Source organism: Schistocerca americana, chromosome X (assembly GCF_021461395.2).
Source record: "Schistocerca americana isolate TAMUIC-IGC-003095 chromosome X, iqSchAmer2.1, whole genome shotgun sequence".
In the NCBI taxonomy this organism is placed as follows: domain Eukaryota; kingdom Metazoa; phylum Arthropoda; class Insecta; order Orthoptera; family Acrididae; genus Schistocerca; species Schistocerca americana.
Genome location: NC_060130.1, coordinates 726,118,682 through 726,137,709, shown reverse-complemented (window position 1 = coordinate 726,137,709; position 19,028 = coordinate 726,118,682). Strand labels below are relative to the sequence as shown.

Genomic DNA, 19,028 nt, shown 5'->3' with positions numbered 1-19,028 from the left:
ATTTCGATCCATTTATTTCTCTAAATACTTCACAAGGGCACAGGGAAGCTTCTAATCAACATTTGGCACATGCTTTTAGTTTAAGCTGCACTTCTGGCAAGGAATTCTTGAGTCGAGTAGAGGAATCTGTCACATTAAATCCAGCTTTTTTCTTTCTTGTACTTATTACGGTTCTGTACAACCATTTTAAATGAGAACTGATCGAAATACTTTCCGAAAAAAGTCGGCAACGTTTACACATGGACGTGTTTGGGGTAATGGTGAAGTAGATTAAGTGACGAGTGAACTGACAGTTGTGTTGGTACGCAGGGTGGTAGTGTTCGCCGCTGCAGAAAGCCACCCCGGGCGGCATGGGGGTGGCGGAGGACTTCGCCCCGAGCTTCACGCAGAAGCCGCAGCTACGGCAGGAGGATGAGGGCAACCGGCTCATCTTCGAGTGTCAGCTGCTGTCGTCCCCCAAGCCAGACATATGCTGGTTCAGGGGCGACACGCAGCTCGCAGAGGACCACAGAACCGTGATGCGCACGCAGGCGCTCGGCTCCAACAAGTTCCTCGTCGTACTCGAACTCGACGATGTCATCGAGAGCGACGCAGGCCTCTACAAAGTCAAGGCCAAAAACAAGATGGGGGAGGTGGCTGCGTCCATCAACCTCAATTTCAGCCGTAAGTATTACTACTTATTTTGCTGTGTTGACCCGTCCATCCTCAGTTGCATGTCATTCTGTATTGTTACTTTGATCCTAGTCTACGTGCAGCTGAAGAAGCGCAGTTTATATTCTGCCATATGGGCTTTACCTCAATTCATCGTGAGCAACCTTCAGTGGCCTGAAATATGTACACATTGATATAATATACAGTTCATTTACATAAAGGTGGCAACGAAAAGGTATAGCCAAACTTTTAGGAAAAATTTCTCACCCATACAGGTTCAAAAAATGGTTCAAATGGCTATGAGCACTATGGGACTTAACTACTGAGGTCATCAGTCCCCTAGAACTTAGAACTACTTAAACCTAACTAACCTAAGGACATCACACACATCCATGCCCGAGGCAGGATTCGAACCTGCGACCGTAGCGGTCACGCGGTTCCAAACTGACGCGCTTAGAACCGCACGGCCACACCGGCCGGCCACCCATACAGGAAGGAAATATGTTATTGTGGACATGAGTCCGGAAACGCTGTACTTCCAAGCTAGATCTCTGTTTCTACAACTCTTCAATACTATAATCATGGGAACATGCGGGAAAAGAACATATCAGCGCAGTATGAAGCACTTTTCTAAATGAAATGTTCAAAATGACCTCCGTTAGCAATCATACATCCACCCGCCGTCGCATTGAGCCACTGACGCTGAATGGGTTCGGGTGCGGAGAGCGTGGAAGTCAAGGAACTGGTCCACCTCTACCCTGAAATGAGGAGGAGCTTTATCCTGCATGAACACACCTTTTGTTGCGCTCGTAAAGGTACATGTTCCGGCAGAGCAGGCAGAGTATTCTCCAAGAAACCATGGTGAGTTTCTCCATTGAGCCTGGGTGGAAGAACATCAGGCTCTAACAAAGAGCTACTAACAGTGCTGGCCCACATGTTGATAGACGATTTTTGCTGATAGCATGATCGCACAAATTCGTGAGGATACTCGATAGCCATACATAAAATTTACGATCTGATCACGTTGAAATGAAGCCTCATCAGTGAACAGCACATTGGTACTAAAGCGAGGGCTGACATTGTTCAGTGAACCATTCGCAGATGTGTACCCGAGCAGGGAAATGAGCTATCGATACTGTCTGCATACGCTGTACGTGGTACGGACACAGCAGGTTCTCATGTAGCACTCTGCAGACACCCACGTAGTTAACATTACTTGCTTTAGCTAATTGTCTTAAGCTGGCACTAGGGTTGTCGTCAACTGCGCGAAGAACTTCCTCCTCCAACTGAGGTGTGCTCACCCTTCTAGGCGTCCTCCAGTAGCGACTTGTAGGCTTAAACACCCCATTCTCAACATTTCATATAAGAAACCGTTGCGTATAATGCTGGCACGTTCTGTTTCTGTACATTTTCCATGATGAATGTGATTGTGAAGAGAAGCACAAAATGAGCTCTAACATGGAAATAAATAGTTTCCAGACCCATGTCCATGTAACGTATTTTGTTCCTCTATGTGTGAGGAATATTTCCTTTGAGTTTGGACATACCTTTTTGTTATACGCCGTATTTCGAAAGCATAATTATAGAGATTATATGAAAGTAGCGTGGCATGTAGTGCGATAGGTCTAGGAAGTGGAAACATATGGCTTGACCGCTGTGTTGTGGCATCAGAAAGCGGTAATGTCCATGTGGTCTCCCCCTAACGAAATCCCTAACTACTTAGTTGTTGTTGTTGTGGTCTTCAGTCCTGAGACTGGTTTGATGCAGCTCTCCATGCTACTCTATCCTGTGCAAGATTCTTCATCTCCCAGTACCTACTGCAGCCTACATCCTTCTGAATCTGCTTAGTGTATTCATCTCTTGGTCTCCCTCTACGATTTTTACCCTCCACGCTGCCCTCCAGTACTAAATTGGTGATCCCTTGATGCCTCAGAACATGTCCTACCAACCGATCCCTTCTTCTAGTCAAGTTGTGCCACAAACTCCTCTTCTCCCCAATTCTATTCAATACCCCATCATTAGTTATGTGATCTACCCATCTAATCTTCAGCATTCTTCTGTAGCACCACATTTCGAAAGATTCTATTCTCTTCTTCTCTAAACTATTTATCGTCCATGTTTAACTTCCATACATGGCCACACTCCATACAAATACTTTCACAAACGACTTCCTGACACTTAAATCAATACTCGATGTTAACAAATTTCTCTTCTTCAGAAACGATTTCCTTGCCATTGCCAGTCTACATTTTATATCCTCTCTACTTCGACCATCATCAGTTATTTTACTCCCTTAATAGCAAAACTCCTTTACTACTTTAAGTGTCTCATTTCCTACTCTAATTCCCTCAGCATCACCCGACTTAATTCGACTACATTCCATTATCCTCGTTTTGCTTTTGTTGATGGTCATCTTATACCCTCCTTTCAAGACACTGTCCATTCCGTTCAACTGCTCTTCCATGTCCTTTGCTGTCTCTGACAGCATTACAATGTAATGATAATTAAATGGACACCCTAGCTGCAAACAGGCGTTGATGTATTTCTTTGGGGACATGTTGAAAATGTGTGCCCCGACCGGGACTCGAACCCGGGATCTCCTGCTTACATGGCAGACGCTCTATCCATCTGAGCCCCGTGGGCACAGAGGATAGCGCGTCTGCAGGGACTTATCCCTTGCACGCTCCCCGTGAGATCCACATTCCCAACATGTCCACACCACTACATTCGTAGTGCGCCTAATAGATGTTTGCCCATCATACTCATTACTCGTGGCAGATTAATCTACCAAGTCCCGTACTTCTCACGGAGAGCGTGCAAGGGATAAGTCCCTGCAGACGCGCTATCCTCTGTGCCCACGGTGGCTCAGATGGATCGTGTTCGGTCAGATAGAGTGTCTGCCATGTAAGCAGGAGGTCCCGGGTTCGAGTCCCGGTCGGGGCAAATACTTTCAACATGTCCCCAATGAAGTACATCAACGCCTGTTTGCAGCTAGGGTGTCCATTTAATTATCATTTCATTTATAGCAAAGCTGCATGGTCATCCACGGTAACTGTTCTTTCGGGAACAGATACTACCGTCATATATAGCATATATAGCATCAGCGTGCAAGGGATAAGTCCCTGCAGACGCGCTATCCTCTGTGCCCACGGTGGCTCAGATGGATCGTGTTCGGTCAGATAGAGTGTCTGCCATGTAAGCAGGAGGTCCCGGGTTCGAGTCCCGGTCGGGGCAAATACTTTCAACATGTCCCCAATGAAGTACATCAACGCCTGTTTGCAGCTAGGGTGTCCATTTAATTATCATTTCATTTATAGCAAAGCTGCATGGTCATCCACGGTAACTGTTCTTTCGGGAACAGATACTACCGTCATATATAGCATTACAATGTCGTCGGCGAACCTCAAAGTTTTTATTTGTTGTCCATGGATTTTAATTCCTACTCTGAATTTTTCTTTTGTTTCCTTTACTGCTTGCTCAATAAACAGATTGAATAACGTTGAGGATAGGCTACAAGCCTGTCTCACTCCCTTCCCAACCACTGCTTCCCCTTCATGCCCCTCAACTCTTATAACTGCCATCTGGTTTTGTACAAACTGTAAATAGCCTTTCGCTCCCTGTATTTTACACCTGCCACCTACAGAATTTGAAAGAGAGTATTCCAGTCAACATTGTCAAAAGCTTTCTCTAAGTCTACAAATGCTAGAAACGTAGGTTTGCCTTTCCTTAATCTATCTTCTAAGATAAGTCGTAGGGTCAGTATTGCCCGACGTGTTCCAACATTTCTACGGAACCCAAACTGATCTTCCCCGAGGTCGGCTTCTACCAGTTTTTCCATTCGTCTGTAGAGAATTCGCGTTAGTATTTTGCAGCTGTGACTTATTAAACTGATAGATCGGTAATTTTCACATCTGTCAGCACCTGTTTTCTTTGGGACTGGAATTATTATATTCTTCTTGAAGTCTGAGGGTATTTCGCCTGTCTCATACATCTTGCTCACCAGATGGTAGAGTTTTGTCAGGACTGGCTCTCCCAAGGCTGTCAGTAGTTCTAATGGAATGTTGTCTACTCCCGGGGCCGCTTTTCGGCTTAGGTCTTTCAGTGCTCTGTCAAACTCTTCACGCAGTATCATATCTCCCATTTTATCTTCATTTACCTCCTCTTCCATTTCCATAATATTGTCCTCAAGTACATCGACCCTGTATAGACCCTCTATATACTCCTTCCACCTTTCTGCTTTCCCTTCTTTGCTTAGAACTGGTTTTCCATCTAAGCTCTTGATATTCATGCAAGTGGTTCTCTTTTCTCCAAAGGTCTCTTTCATTTTCCTGTCGGCAGTATCTATCTTACCCTTCGTGAGATAAGCCTCTACATCCTTACATTTGTCCTCTAGCCATCCCTGCTTAGTCATTTTGCACTTCCTGTCGATCTCATTTTTGAGACGTTTGTATTCCTTTTTGCCTGCTTCACTTACTGCATTTTTGTATTTTCTCCTTTCATCAATTAAATTCAGTATCTCTTCTGTTACCCAAGGATTTCTACTAGCCCTCGTCTTTTTACCTACTTGATCCTCTGCTGCCTTCACTATTCCATTCCTCACACTTACCCATTCTTCTTCTACTGTATTTCTTTCCCCCATTCCTGTCAATTGTTCCCTTATGCTCTCCCTGAAACTCTGTACATCCTCTGGTTCTTTCAGTTTATCCAGGTTCCATCTCCTTAAATTCCCACCTTTTTGCCGTTTCTTCAGTTTTAATCTACAATTCATAACCAATAGATTGTGGTCAGAGTCCACATCTGCCCCTGGAAATGTCTTACAATTTAAAATCTGGTTCCTAAATCTCTGTCTTACCATTATATAATCTATCTGAAACCTTTTACTTAGTACGGAACACATACTGCCTAAGCCACTCTGGATCCATATTACGCCCAGATGGTAAACGAACCCCGGAATTTGGTTCAAATGGCTCTGAGCACTATGGGACTCAACATCTGAGGTCATCAGTCCCCTAGAACTTAGAACTACTTAAACCTAACTAACCTAAGGATATCACACACATCCATGCCCGAGGCAGGATTCGAACCTGCGACCGTAGCTGTCGCATGGTTCCAGACTGAAGCGCCTAGAACCGCAAGGCCACTCCGGCCGGCCCCCGGAATTTGTTCCAGCAGAAATGCTACAGGAGGTCTGTCTCTGTCACTAAACTCGCATTGTATCTGTCTGACAGGTAGAGGACTCACGTTTGATCCGCACCATTAACGGGAGACTTTCTCTTGCCGATAGAATTGGAATGGGTCCGTTATCCCTGTGGCAACGGCAAACAAGCTTGTAGAAGGAGACGTAGTGGCTCCGATTCCTAAAGCTGACATCAAGTCAGGGTGATCGATGTGCTGACCACATGTCCTTCCAGTACTGCAACCAGTCCCACTCCTCCTTCCTCCACACACACACACACACACACACACACACACACACACACACACACACACACAACAATGTTTTGGAGTCTGCGTAAGTGGATTCCGTAAACTGAAACATTTTGGGAAACTAAGTCGAAAGACAGTTCGAACAGTTACTTCAGAAACAAATCATACGAATAAGCTATAAAAAAAAGCCTAAGGATGCAAATATGCTGCTGATGGGTGGGTTGCGCAGAAAGTGTCGCCGCTTCTTTCGCAAAGCTAGTTGCAGGTGATGCTCCAAAAACGAACAGTAATACGGTGCATTGACGGTCTGCGTTAGGATATCACTGTCACAGTCGTACACGAGAATCACCATAACTTTCACCATACTGGGGTTCTGACGCACTTTCGACTTTCGCGGCGACCCATAATCACGCCATTCGTTGGATTGGCGTTTCAGTTTTGGTTCGTACGTGTGGCCCATGTCTCATCTAGTGTTACGATACGGCGTAAGAAAGCCTCTCCTTCGCGCTCATAGCGCTCCAAGTGCGTCTGAGCAGCGTCGTAACGCATCCATTTCTGCATTTCCGTCAAGTCGTGGGGAACCCGTCGTGATGCAACTTTTCGCATGCCCAAGCGTTCCTTCAGCATGCGAAGCACAGTCGTATTAGCTAATCCGGTATCGTGGGCGAGCTCATGAATCGTATGGCGTCGATCACTGTCCACTAACGCAGCAACAGCATGCACTTCTTCTTCAGAGACGCTAGGACGACCTGCCCGATGCATGTCTGCCACAGTTTGCCAACCTTCGTTGAAGGCTTTTACCCAATGTGCCACTGTTCTGTACGGCAATGCCGATTCCCCGCACGCCTCTTGAAGACCTTGATGACCCTGTCATGCTGTACGACCTCTAGCACATTCAATCTTGATCCAACTCCGTTGTTCCTGTTTCGAAAACATAGTGACACCGTTACAATTAGACCGCTCGCTCAGAAGTGACTGTGTTTCCCTCGCTTTTTCGCAAGCCGGTGACGTGGGACGGGCGAGTCGATTTTCTCGGAGGTAAGGTACGTATGTCAACAACGTGTGCTATCAGCGACAATAGTAGGTTCCATTGCATAGTGTCTCCACAGTAGTGTTGCCACTGTTTAAGTTCCAACCTACGTTCAACAGAGTACTAATTAAAAAATCTGCGCGGGCATCCAGTCAGATCTTAACAAGATTTCAAAGTAGTGCAGCTGGGTTTAAATACACTATCGCCGGACGCTGTGGCCGAGCGGTTCTAGGTACTTCAGACCGGAACCGCGCTGCTGCTACGGTCGCAGGTTCGAATCCTGCCTCGGGCATGGATATGTGTGATGTCCTTAGGTTAGTTAGGTTTAAATAGTTCTAGGGGACTGATGACCTCAGATGTTAAGTCCCATAATGCTTGGAGCATTTTGAACCATTTCTTAAACACACTATCAGATCAAAAATATCCGCACATCCGTATTTAATGGAGAATTCGCCACTAAATGTCATGAAATGCGAACCCCCCCCCCCCCACCCCCCCTCCCCCCCACTTCCCCAGTATAAAAGGAAGCGGGGAGTACTGTGTTGTCATTAGAGAAACGGTAACAACAGAATGAGTCGGTCAGGAGAGCTCACTGACTTCGAACTTGTACTCATCACTGGAAATCACCTGAGTCATATATCCATCAGGGTCGTTTCAACTGTTCTAAAGCTGCCAAAGTTGATCGTTGGTGATGTGATAGTGTAGAGGAAACGCGAAGGAACAACCATAGCTTAACCAAGGCCAGACAGACCTCATCTGCTGAAGGACAAGGACCGTCGAACATTGTGGAATGTGGTTGTAAAAAATCGCATCAAATTTGCAGAAGAGATCACTCGTGAGTTCCATAGTGCTACCAGCGGTCCAGGTACCACAATGACTCTGCATAGGGAATTAAAAACAATTTACAACGATCAGGCAGCTCCCCATAAACCACGCATTTCTGTAGTCAATGTTAAGTGACGTTTCTTGTGGTGTAAAGAGCGACACCACTGGACAGTGGATGATTCTGAACGAGTGATTTCCCTGTGACAATCCGATAAAAGGATTTGGGTTTGGTGAATGCCTAGGGAACGTTGTCTGTCATCATGTGTGGTGCCAACAGTGAAGAAAAGACGAGATAGTGTTACGATACGGGGGTGTTTATAGTGGTTAGGGTGTGGTCCCCTTAATGCGCTTAAGAAAACGCTAAATGTGGGAAGATATGAACATATTTTGCAGCCATGTGTCGTGCATACAGTAGAGGAGCAGCTCGGAGACGATGTTTCTATCAGCATGAAAATCTACCCTGTCATAAAGTAGCATCTGTGAAGCAATGACTTGTTGCCAATAACAATCCTGAAATGAACTGGACTGCACATAGACCAAATGGAATACCTTTGGGATGAGTTATAACGTAGAATTCCCTCCAGACCTCGGCTTTCGACATCACTATCTTTTCTGGTTTCGGCTCTTGAGGAAGAATGGGCAACCTCACCGAAAGCATCCCCAGCAGAGTTAAAGACGCCATAAAGGCGAAGGGTGGACACCCTATATTAATGCCCACTAATAAGTGTCCGAACATTTTTGATCAGATAGCGTATAGAGAAATATGTAATTTTGCTCTTCACAGAAACACAGAAAACTAGTATCCTGTGGCTATGATATAAATGAGTCACAATTGGAGTCAGCGAACATATACAATTAGCTGGATGTAACAGTTTATAGAAATAAGAAATGGAATGATCACATAGTTTCAGTCGTAAGGAAAGCAAGTGGCGCACTTCGGTTCATTGGCAGGGTACTGGGAAAATGCAATCGGTCTACAAAGCATATAGCTTAGAAAATACTTGTGTACCCATCCTATGTTACTCATGTGCCTGGGACCCATACCAGATAGGGCCAACAGGGGATAATATATTCAAAGAAAGGCAGCACTAATGGTCACAGGTTTGTTTGACTCACAGGAGAGCGCAACGGAAATGCTGAGAAGCCTTAGCCGGCCGCTGTGGTCGAGCGGTTCTGGGCGCTTCAGTCCGGAACCACGCGGCTGCTACGGTCGCAGGTTCGAATCCTGCCTCGGGCTTGGATGTATGTGATGTCCTTAGGTTAGTTAGGTTTAAGTAGTTCTAAGTCTAGCGAACTGATGACCTCAGATGTTAAGTCCCACAGTGCTTAGAGCCATTTGAGCCATTTGAGAAGCCTTAATTGGCTAACACATGACGATAGAGGGCAACTATCCCGCGAAAGTCTGCTTACAAAGCTTTAAGAAGCAATCTTCAGCCAAGAATCTTTAGTCCCCTATGTATCGCTCTACTGGGAGCAGAAAAAATAAAATTAGACTAATTACAGCGTTCGAAGAGACATTTAAACAGTCATTATTCAGCTAATTATGAGGTACAATGCTAAGTACCCTCGGCTATGCACTTTACAGTGGTTTGCGAGTGTGGATATAGATGTAGATGTCATTCCCTCCATCCCAGTGAGTAACTTCATGTTTCTTTCTTTCTTTTGCTGGTCTCCATTCCTAGAGAGAGGACGAGTAGATTGCGTACTTATCGTTGTACGAGTGATGGCTGAAAATGGAATGATAGCTGAAGAGAAATGGGTGAGGCCCTTAGGCAGCGAGAAAACAGTCCCAAGATAAGAAGCAATGCCTCCAAACGCTGTGCCTCCAAACTATGCCGGCTAAATATATTGATGTAGGCCTATAGTTAATTGCTCAGCGGCAGGTTATTTGCAAAAGCCTCGCCAGAAAACAGAAATGTAATGACGCTTCCGCCAGATGATGTTAAACACCAGATTTGCCACTACAGCGTAAAACAGAACTAGCCCTAATTTACAACTCGAAACTGTAAATAAGTCCACCGCAGTTTAAACAGAAAAATCTGCGTGCTAGCGGAAATAGCGGCCGAGGGAAAGAAAACAAGCATCTAGCAACAAACAGAGATGCTGCAAAAGTGCGCACGTCTTTTCGTGTTCATTAAACAGTCTCAATGTCTGGCGGTGTGCGTAAGAACTGAGACCTCTTTATACTGACAAGTTCTACGTCAGTCTCCGTTCTCCCTCCCGCCATCACATCTGGCTAGCACCTGTCGTACCAGGAATAATAGACTTAACTTTTCTGACTTCCTACTAGATTTAGCACGCACATGGGATGAAGGGTACTGTATCATTGCCAGTACCTCATGTAATTAGGACGCGTAACTAGATTTCTGACTGATGGGTTACTTCTGCTCAGTACTGAGCATAGCGGAGATGCGAGATATCTCATACTGAAATGAGTAAAAATTACGCGTCATCATCTATCCTCCCGATTCTAGCCAAATTTTAGCTACAATAATATCTTCCACCACCAGGATTCCAAGCGGCTACTTCCGCGTTGAAAGTTACAGAATTAACAACCATATCCGCGGAAGTGGAAACTGAATTTGTTAGCGTGTGTGATATAGAAGCAGAACCTATCTCCATCCGCTGCTTGCATAACTTCATTCAGAAGAGAGTCAGTCAGTCGACATCGAGGACACTTTCTTTCGTTTTTGGTATTTTTCGAAAGCTTTTCCACATAGCTGACATTACTTCTTTTTTTTTGCCGGTGATTGTCAGAATATGATAATACTTGATATTCAGTAACAACTTTTATTTGTTCACGAACTGGTTTTCGGCATCTTAGGTCGTTGTCGTATGACAACTGATATTCGTGTCAGCTGATTATATAAGCATAGGGATTAGATAATAATAGAAGATATGATGTTCATAAATAGAAAGTTAAGCTTGCATAGAAATTTTGTATAAAGACAAGTTGTCACTCATTTAAAAAAAGTTAACCGAGGTTATAATTTCTGTTTTGTTTTATACGCATAAATGACGTTACAGCGGAAACAGTACTTAACAATTAAGTTGACTTGACAAGAGCAAAACTGAAAAGTTCCTTTAAAATTCCAACTTCTGTTGAGCATTTTCTGCTTTATCCTTGTGTGTAATATGATGTTCATACAACAAAGAAACGCTGAAAGCCGACATTATTGAAAATGTTACTAATTAATACTCAGATGGCACAGAGTCGGAGCTTAGTTTTAAACAAACAAACCTAGTTTTTTTTCATTTTGTCTTAAAATATGTTCTTCATGTATGCTTATATGAGAAAACAGACATTCTTTTTTCTTTTACTGGTTTCCATTCCTAGTGGGACAAGTAGATCATCTACACTCTCCGTGGTGCGAATGATGGCTGAAAATGGAATGGTAGCTGAAAATTGTTACTTCTGGAGAGAAATTAAAGATAGAACTACAGCAAAGGGACGCTCCATAATAATTCGCCACTTAGTGGTGGATTTGAAAGTAATTTCACAGTACAAATCATCGTTACGAAGAAAATCAGTTCTTGTGACATTTAGTGAAAAATAAAAATGTTAATGCTACTGTAAAATTGTGAAATATTTTAATATCACTTAAAACTTCAAGGACGGGCCGCGTTTCAACACCAATGTAATGAAAAATAAGCTGTAGTGCTCATTTTCTTCAGATATATTGGAGATTAGTTGAACATTTCCATTATTTTTATAGACAGAGAAACGTTCTTCTGAACCTCACTGTTAAAGATAAGAATTTCCTGACTCACGATCCTCAATAAACCAAGCTAGTGCTCGGCCTATAAAACCTTTCGGCCTATAAAAACTTTCGACAGTGCATTAAATTCCAGTAAAACAGCTTTATTTCACAGCGCAGTCCTTGTAGAACGTAAAAACATCTAAATGCCCCGATATCGTCTGAGCGTCTTCATGACATTTAGAAGCATTAGTAATTAAATACAGTGACATTACAACAGTCATTCCGTTTATTATTTAATATACTGGAACGCGACCCAGAATTTCTAATGAATCTGTTGTTTGTTCATTTATTTAATGTCCACTGTAACTGAATATTTTAGACAAAATATACAAGTGAAGTTCAAAAACATTTTACAAACACAGATTTTTGTTGTTTTGTTCATGGATACCAGTATCTTGCGGAGTGAAAAGATTATATTCGCCTGAATGTACCTCTTTAATTTAAATATTATTTTCAGTCAAAAGGAGAGTGAGATTTTGATGCAAAACTACGGGAGAAGAGAGAGGCGCTTATGGAGCACAAATTTCGTAGAACGCAGAGACTTCCAGAATTTTTTTTCTGCCTCGAATATACTGTATATTTGACATGAGGCCCGTAAGTATATCACGTGGCAGATTCGAATGGGTTAGAAGGTACTCGTACTGTCGCTATCTTGAGTCATCACTCGCGAACAAAGCTGGTATTGAAAAAATTAATTACTAACATTTTCTTCGTGTCATGCAGCGAACAGTGACACCTCCATGGGAGGTCTCATCTGTTTCCTTTATTTTTGCTAAACAGCGACGCCCATTACGACAATAAAACTAGAGAATAGTTAACGTTCATATTCTCAAAGTGGGAAAAGTAATCGACAATTAAATTTATGGCAAATTACACCTTTGGACGGATTGTGGGACGACTTCACATCGTTCATGTAGAAGAAATTTGCCTGGCAGTCCTTTACTACACAGTACACAGGTTTAGTCCATCACAAAATTTGAACATACATATTTTTATATTTTATTCGTCCATTATTATTTCATGAAGAGCCACCCTACCTTTATCACTTTCTCGTTTTCCGATTTTTTTTATCCTACGAATAATGACTCTATGATCCAACAGTGAATTATATTAAGCGTGGTTTGGGTTTATAGTCTTCGTTCCTGGCGTCTCTGTTTTCCTCTTACGTTGTTACTGTTTTTAATTCACTTGGACTATTCCATATTACTGGTTTGTTCACCCTGCCGATTCAGATAGCGAAATAAGAATATTAAATGAGAAAATAAACTGGAAATGAAGTATGGAAGTAGAGTCCGTGACTTTCGTTGCTGTTGCCAAATTTAGTTATGTCTATTGGTTCTGCAAGGGGTCCTTTGCAAGCGTTTTTCTTTTAAGTTTTTGCCTCTAACTCAACGTCACTACACACTACCAACATAGTTTTCTTCCAGAATAAGTGTTTTAAAATTCTCCTTAGTAGCTAAGAAACTGTCGGTTCCACAGTTGTGCTTCCAATACATCCTGCGATATAATTTTATTCTTAACATGTATCGCTATCATCTTTTTTGCTAATCAAAAGGTTCTTTTCTTGTGTATTGATTTATGGTATAGAGTGCTTTGACAGATAGACAATACAAAATATTTCACGAAAATTCTACAAGGGCTATCACTTTTCAAATAAGAATGCTTCCTTTTTATTTTTATTACGTACAATGTTTGGTTGTACTATAAAGTTTCTGATATCTGTTTTTTTATCTGTTTTCAGCGATCGATGAACCACGAGAAAAGTAAGTACCTTCCTTTCTCAACTTTTTTACCGTCCAATTCACTTTAAGAACCTAACCGCACTCCAGTGTGTGATTTTGACGTCTATTCCTTTTTAAAAAACTAACCTTTCGGCTCACGATTTACCTATAATTATTCAGTGTTCTTGGGTCGCAATCTTCTTTTGGTAATTTAGTGGCATATATTGGGGCTGATATTTCTATCTTCAAACAAGAAGATTGAACGTCAGTTCTTTATTAACAAATGGAATGTGTGAAAACAACTTACCTTATGGAGCCAATAACTCGCATAACTAACAGGATAAAATTACTAACCATCAAAAATTGGCTTTTGTTTCTTCCGTTCAACGTCTGCTAATTTTGTAGCGATATGAAATAGAACGATCACATACACTCAGTCGTAGGTGAGGCAAGTGGCAGACTTAGGGTAGGTGGTAGAATACTAGGGAAATGCAGTCAATCTACAAAGGAAATCACTTACAAATCACTCGTGCGACCCATCCTCGAATATTTCTCAAGTGCGTGAAACCCATACCAAATGGGATTAACAGGAGATGTTGAACATACAAGCAACAGAGAAGGGCAGTACGAATGGTGAAAGGTTTGTTTGACCCAGTGGGAGATGGTCACAAATATGTTGAAGCAACTGAAGTGGCAGACACCTGAAGATAGACGCAAACTGTCCCGAGAAAGCCTACTTACGAGTTTCAAGAACCAGCTTTAAATAATGAAGATAGGAAAATACTGCAACCTACTTATGGCTCCCGTAGGGATTTTGAGGGCAAGATTAGATTAATTGCAGCACTCACAGAGGTATTTACTCATTCTACCCACGCTCCATATGTGGCTAGAATGAGAAGAAGCCGTAATAACTAGTACGATGTCATGTACCTCCTGCCCTGGGTTTCACAGTAGTTGATTAGTAGATACAAATGTAGATTTACATAGTCTAAAGGTGCGTTTGCATGGGTCACAGAAATTGCATATTATCGACAATGTAGCCCGGAAATGTTGTCAGATACATTGCCGGCAACACGAATTACAGCCACATGCTACCCTTCTCTGTAGCCTGTATGTTCAACATCTCCTGTTAATCTCATTTGCCACTATTGCCTAGGAACGTTTGTGGCAATACAATTCCGGGCCAGAGTGTTTACACTGTCCACAGTATTGCTCCGAGATGGTCGAAAGTGAGCTACTAAAGTGAGTGCGACTCCCCTGTTTTTGCTTTCCACAAGGAAAAAACATAGCAAGAAAATGAGAAATCGGGCTTCGTGGAACGATGTCTCAGCTGGAGGAAATAGGGGGGAAGGTCAAGGACAGAGGCCTCCTCCCTCGCCCACTTTAAACACGGAGTGGGCCAAGATACGGTTTCTGCCTCCCCACCCCTCAAGCTCACTTTGATATGAATATGACCTGCACACAGAGATAGCGATTAAAATTATGCTGCACGTCAGTTAACATGCGATTAGTATTTTGGTTGACAGCAGTTTTTGCTTGTCAATGAATCAAACCGACAAATCCTTGAAGCTTCAGTCTTATAACTGCAATCACATACTGACCTGTTTTCCTCCTCTTCTCTCCATTCATCGCATGTTTCAGTACGTGTCCCTCAACTTCCCATAAAGAAAAATTCTAGTCAGAGACAAGCCCTGTCGGCCCAGTGCGGCCGATTTTGGGGAGCAAAAATCCTCAAATTTTCAACAAATTGGTTTTTCTGTCTGTTTACGTTGTAACAATTATTCTCTTGATCCGTGTAGGGATGTTTTCTTCCATACAAGTTTTGCACCACCATCGTAACTCAAATAGGTGTCTTTATTTTAACGTTTCAGTTTCATAAGACTTACTCTTTCATTTCCTGATCCACTTGAATCTAAGCCCACTCTCGTTCACAGATATGTAGACAGCACAAAACTTTTTTTGAGCAGTTTGGTCTCGCGGCCACGCAAGCGCAAGCCATTCATTCGACAACGACTCACACTAGCCAACAATGCCCAAATAGCGGCCGGTACGTCTGTTGTGGCACGCGTCTATGACAGCGGTCGAAATGACACTAGGCCGCGCACTAACATGGATCCAACGTTTAAAACAAATAAAATCGACGTGGTAACCTAAATGTGAGGGCAGGTAGTTTTCTGATATTCCTTCCTCTTCCCTCATTTGACGCCATAGCTACACCGCCAAACATTGTTATGGTGAAAAACGTGACACGAATGTTGGGCTGCCACATGTCCGGGCTTTCGCGGATTTGTTCTGGTTTTAAGAATACCCGGGGGGGTGGGGGTTTCCTGAGGAGATTTTCATACATATTTGTGTCTGGAGAAATTCGACTGATTGGAAATAAATTGATTTTAATAAATCTTAGTTAAAATCCACAATTTGATTACTACTGCATAGGTTGCTTCGTTCATTTTATACTAAAAAAATAAAAAGAAAGGCAGGAAGCACGCTTAAGACGCTCTCCTACACACATATTTTTCATTCTTCTTTATTGAGAACAGTGAGAAACCGCCGGCGATCGATGATCGCATGCATCGCGCCGCCGACCCGCTCACCAGATAGTTGTGCGCAGCCAACCCAACCGTGCAAGTGTATGTTTCACTACACACGTCTGCGCCGCAAACATAATATCTCGATATTGCAGTACACCAACTTACGAAAGTATGTATCGTTAATAATCGTTAAGATTTTGTAAGTCGTCATGAGAGGGAGAATGTTCCCTTGTTTGTTGACATCGCCGGCGTGCGCGCGCCTCGTACCGTCAGCAGCTACGATATAAATTACTCAGGGAATACACGCGATATATTGTGGCCATCGGCCAACTTGTCCGGGAAAATAATCCAATTTGACCCAGATGTCCTGGGTTTCCAAGTCTTTGTACGGGGTTAGCAATTTAAGTGCTGGCAGATCGACACGTATGCAGCCCAACAAGAGATATTTCTCTAGTATTTCTTCAGCCTTCACGCACAGCTCGAAAAGCTGCGACCATTACGGTTAGCGTACAAGCATGTTCAAATGTTCAAATGTGTGTGAAATCTTATGGGACTTAACAGCTAAGGTCATCAGTCCCTAAGCTTACACACTACTTAAACTAAATTATCCTAAGGACAAACACACACACCCATGCCCGAGGGAGGACTCGAACCTCCGCAGGGACCAGCCGTACAGTCCATGATTACAGCGCCTGAGACCGCTCTGCTAATCCCGCGCGGCTACAAGTATGTAATGTGTCCTCCACTGGAAGACAACTTATTACTGAACATGGTAAGGTTAAAGAATTGTTTCAGAAAGTTATGATTATGACAGTTACAGAATCGTCAGCATCCCCTGAGAGGTCGTTTACCTCCTTGCGACGACAGTGTCGCTGTCGTGAGACAATAATCTAATCCTCGTTCATGCTTATCAATACAGGGCTGGGAAAATTAATCTTACGAATATCATAAAAAAATTTATTTCCTGAACCGTGGCAAAGAAAAATACAATCGGAAAGCGTATGTAAAACTTTGGAGTCAAAAAAGATAGAAAATAACGCCTTCTTCTCTTTCAAAGAAATTGTGATTTTCTTTTTTCTATTAAGATGAGATGCACAGTGTTTGTAAAATAATAAAAATAATAACAATAAGTGGCTTATCTATGGCCGATTAATTTTGTGGTCTAAAGTAAATCTGAACTTACATTCGAAAGCGGTCTCATAGCACGGTAGAACTAATGTCTTTCGAGCTTTATGATATCATTTTCAAAATTAAAAACACTGCACGAGGTTGTGGGATCTTCTACACTATTACCAGCAACGAAATTTTTTCAGTATATGTACGTGTGTATGTGTGTGTGTGTGTGTGTGTGTGTGTGTGTGTGTGTGTGTGTGTGTGTGATTCATATTAGATGAATTCAGTGAATAGTTTGCTTGGCCCCGTCCCCACACAAAAGAAATAGTTGGTAAGAAAATAGCTTTGTGGGTGCGTTAACTCAAGCTAGATAGATACCTCTTCCAGAATGCTGAAACTCTATTTTGAATATGTCGTAAAAGCAACTGGTCCGAGAACTGGTAAGACCAATAACGATATGAAAGTCTGTACACCAGTTTAAACCACAATGGCGATCGCCCTTCGCTTTTTCGCCAGGTACAGACGTTCGATGTGCGTCTTCATAGGTCACTTCTCATCGATATGCCTTTTTGCACCAGACGTCTGTAACGCTTTGATGTAACGACTCAATGAATTCATTAAGTGTGAAATAAGAAACAAACGTTTACGTTAATATTCTGTTGTGGTCCATCAGTGCTTTGAGAGAACCATGAATATCATAAATGCGGTACATCTACGACGAGAGATGTGGGACGTGAGAAGTAATGCATACGAAGACTGTTGTAAAAAAAGAACAGCTAGCAAGTTGGTAACCACGGAAACATACGTGATGAAGCTTAAAAAAGTTTAGAAGTCTTAACCTATGTAGATTACAATTATGGCTCACTACTGCAGATGTACTACGACGACAGCAGCGATAATGCCCTTTTTCAGACTGCGATCTTTGCACATATTGCAGTGTTCAATAGCTCTGGCCGCAAATGTACGACATTTATGAAATACTTGGTTCTCCTGTTTGTCCACTTCGACATTCTTGTAGATAAACAAAGCGATGGAGTGCCTCTATGTTGCGCGCCTATGTTAGGACTGAAGTGAAATAATACCGTTTCGCCACTCGAATTATGTGACTTGCGCTGAGGCACTGCCGGCGTGAGAAAGAGGAAGTCTTGCCAAGGGTGCCCGTACCCGGGGGCAAGGGGGGCCCGCGGCCCCTTCTACACTAACCATCTAGGAAAAGAAAAAAATATAGTGTAGTCAGGTGTTTTTCTTTCAAAAAAACGATTGAAAAGTCGGTATTACAAAGGTTTATAACATGGTCGGAAATGGAACTTTTCTATAGCTATTTACAAATCGTCATTTGTCTTCAAAAAAATTAAAAATGCTCCATACCCCGAGGTCTAGCTCCTCTCCCCTCCCATCCTCCCTCTTTTAAACTATCGTACGGGCGCCCTTCAGCCACGGGGAGAGTGAGAGGGAATCATTTACAGACAAGAATAGAGATAGACATTTCCCAGCCTTACGAAACATTCCCCATCATCTCTTGACAACATCTGCAACACATCGGGCACACCTCGGAAACTACCTGCAACAGCTTGTTCCATTAGCAATATTACAAGGCCATATCATTACACCGCCGTGTATTACAAACATAGCAGTAATGTTGACGACAACATTACTCTGGCATCACACTGCTGTAAAATATGACCCGTGTACCTAAGGCGTCTAGTTCACGTTTTACATTAGCTTTCTCCTTTTGTTTCCCCAACTGACAAAATTTCCTTGGGGTGGTGGTGCCCTACAACCAAAACAAGATGTGAGACAATGTCTTTTTAACTATAATTATGCCTCACAACGATTTAAGTGATGTAAACAAATTATTAAAGGGAATATGTTTCGGTCACTTATGGCGGAAAAAAAGCCAATGAAATATCCACTGTTGTGGTATTTATAGATGCACATCCATCCCAAACCATTTATTGTGCTTTCAATG

General features: G+C 42.7%; 1 protein-coding gene across 1 annotated transcript in view; it reads left to right on the top strand.

The window, feature by feature from the left end:
* Positions 1-19,028, top strand: part of LOC124556276 (muscle M-line assembly protein unc-89-like) — a 135,654-nt gene that overhangs the window by 19,481 nt on the left and 97,145 nt on the right. Inside the window, exons 2-3 of the mRNA XM_047130260.1 lie at positions 310-663; positions 13,436-13,457. Of these exons, the coding sequence (XP_046986216.1) occupies positions 351-663; positions 13,436-13,457 (335 nt within the window). The 5' untranslated portion in view covers positions 310-350. The remainder of the gene's footprint in view (positions 1-309; positions 664-13,435; positions 13,458-19,028) is intronic.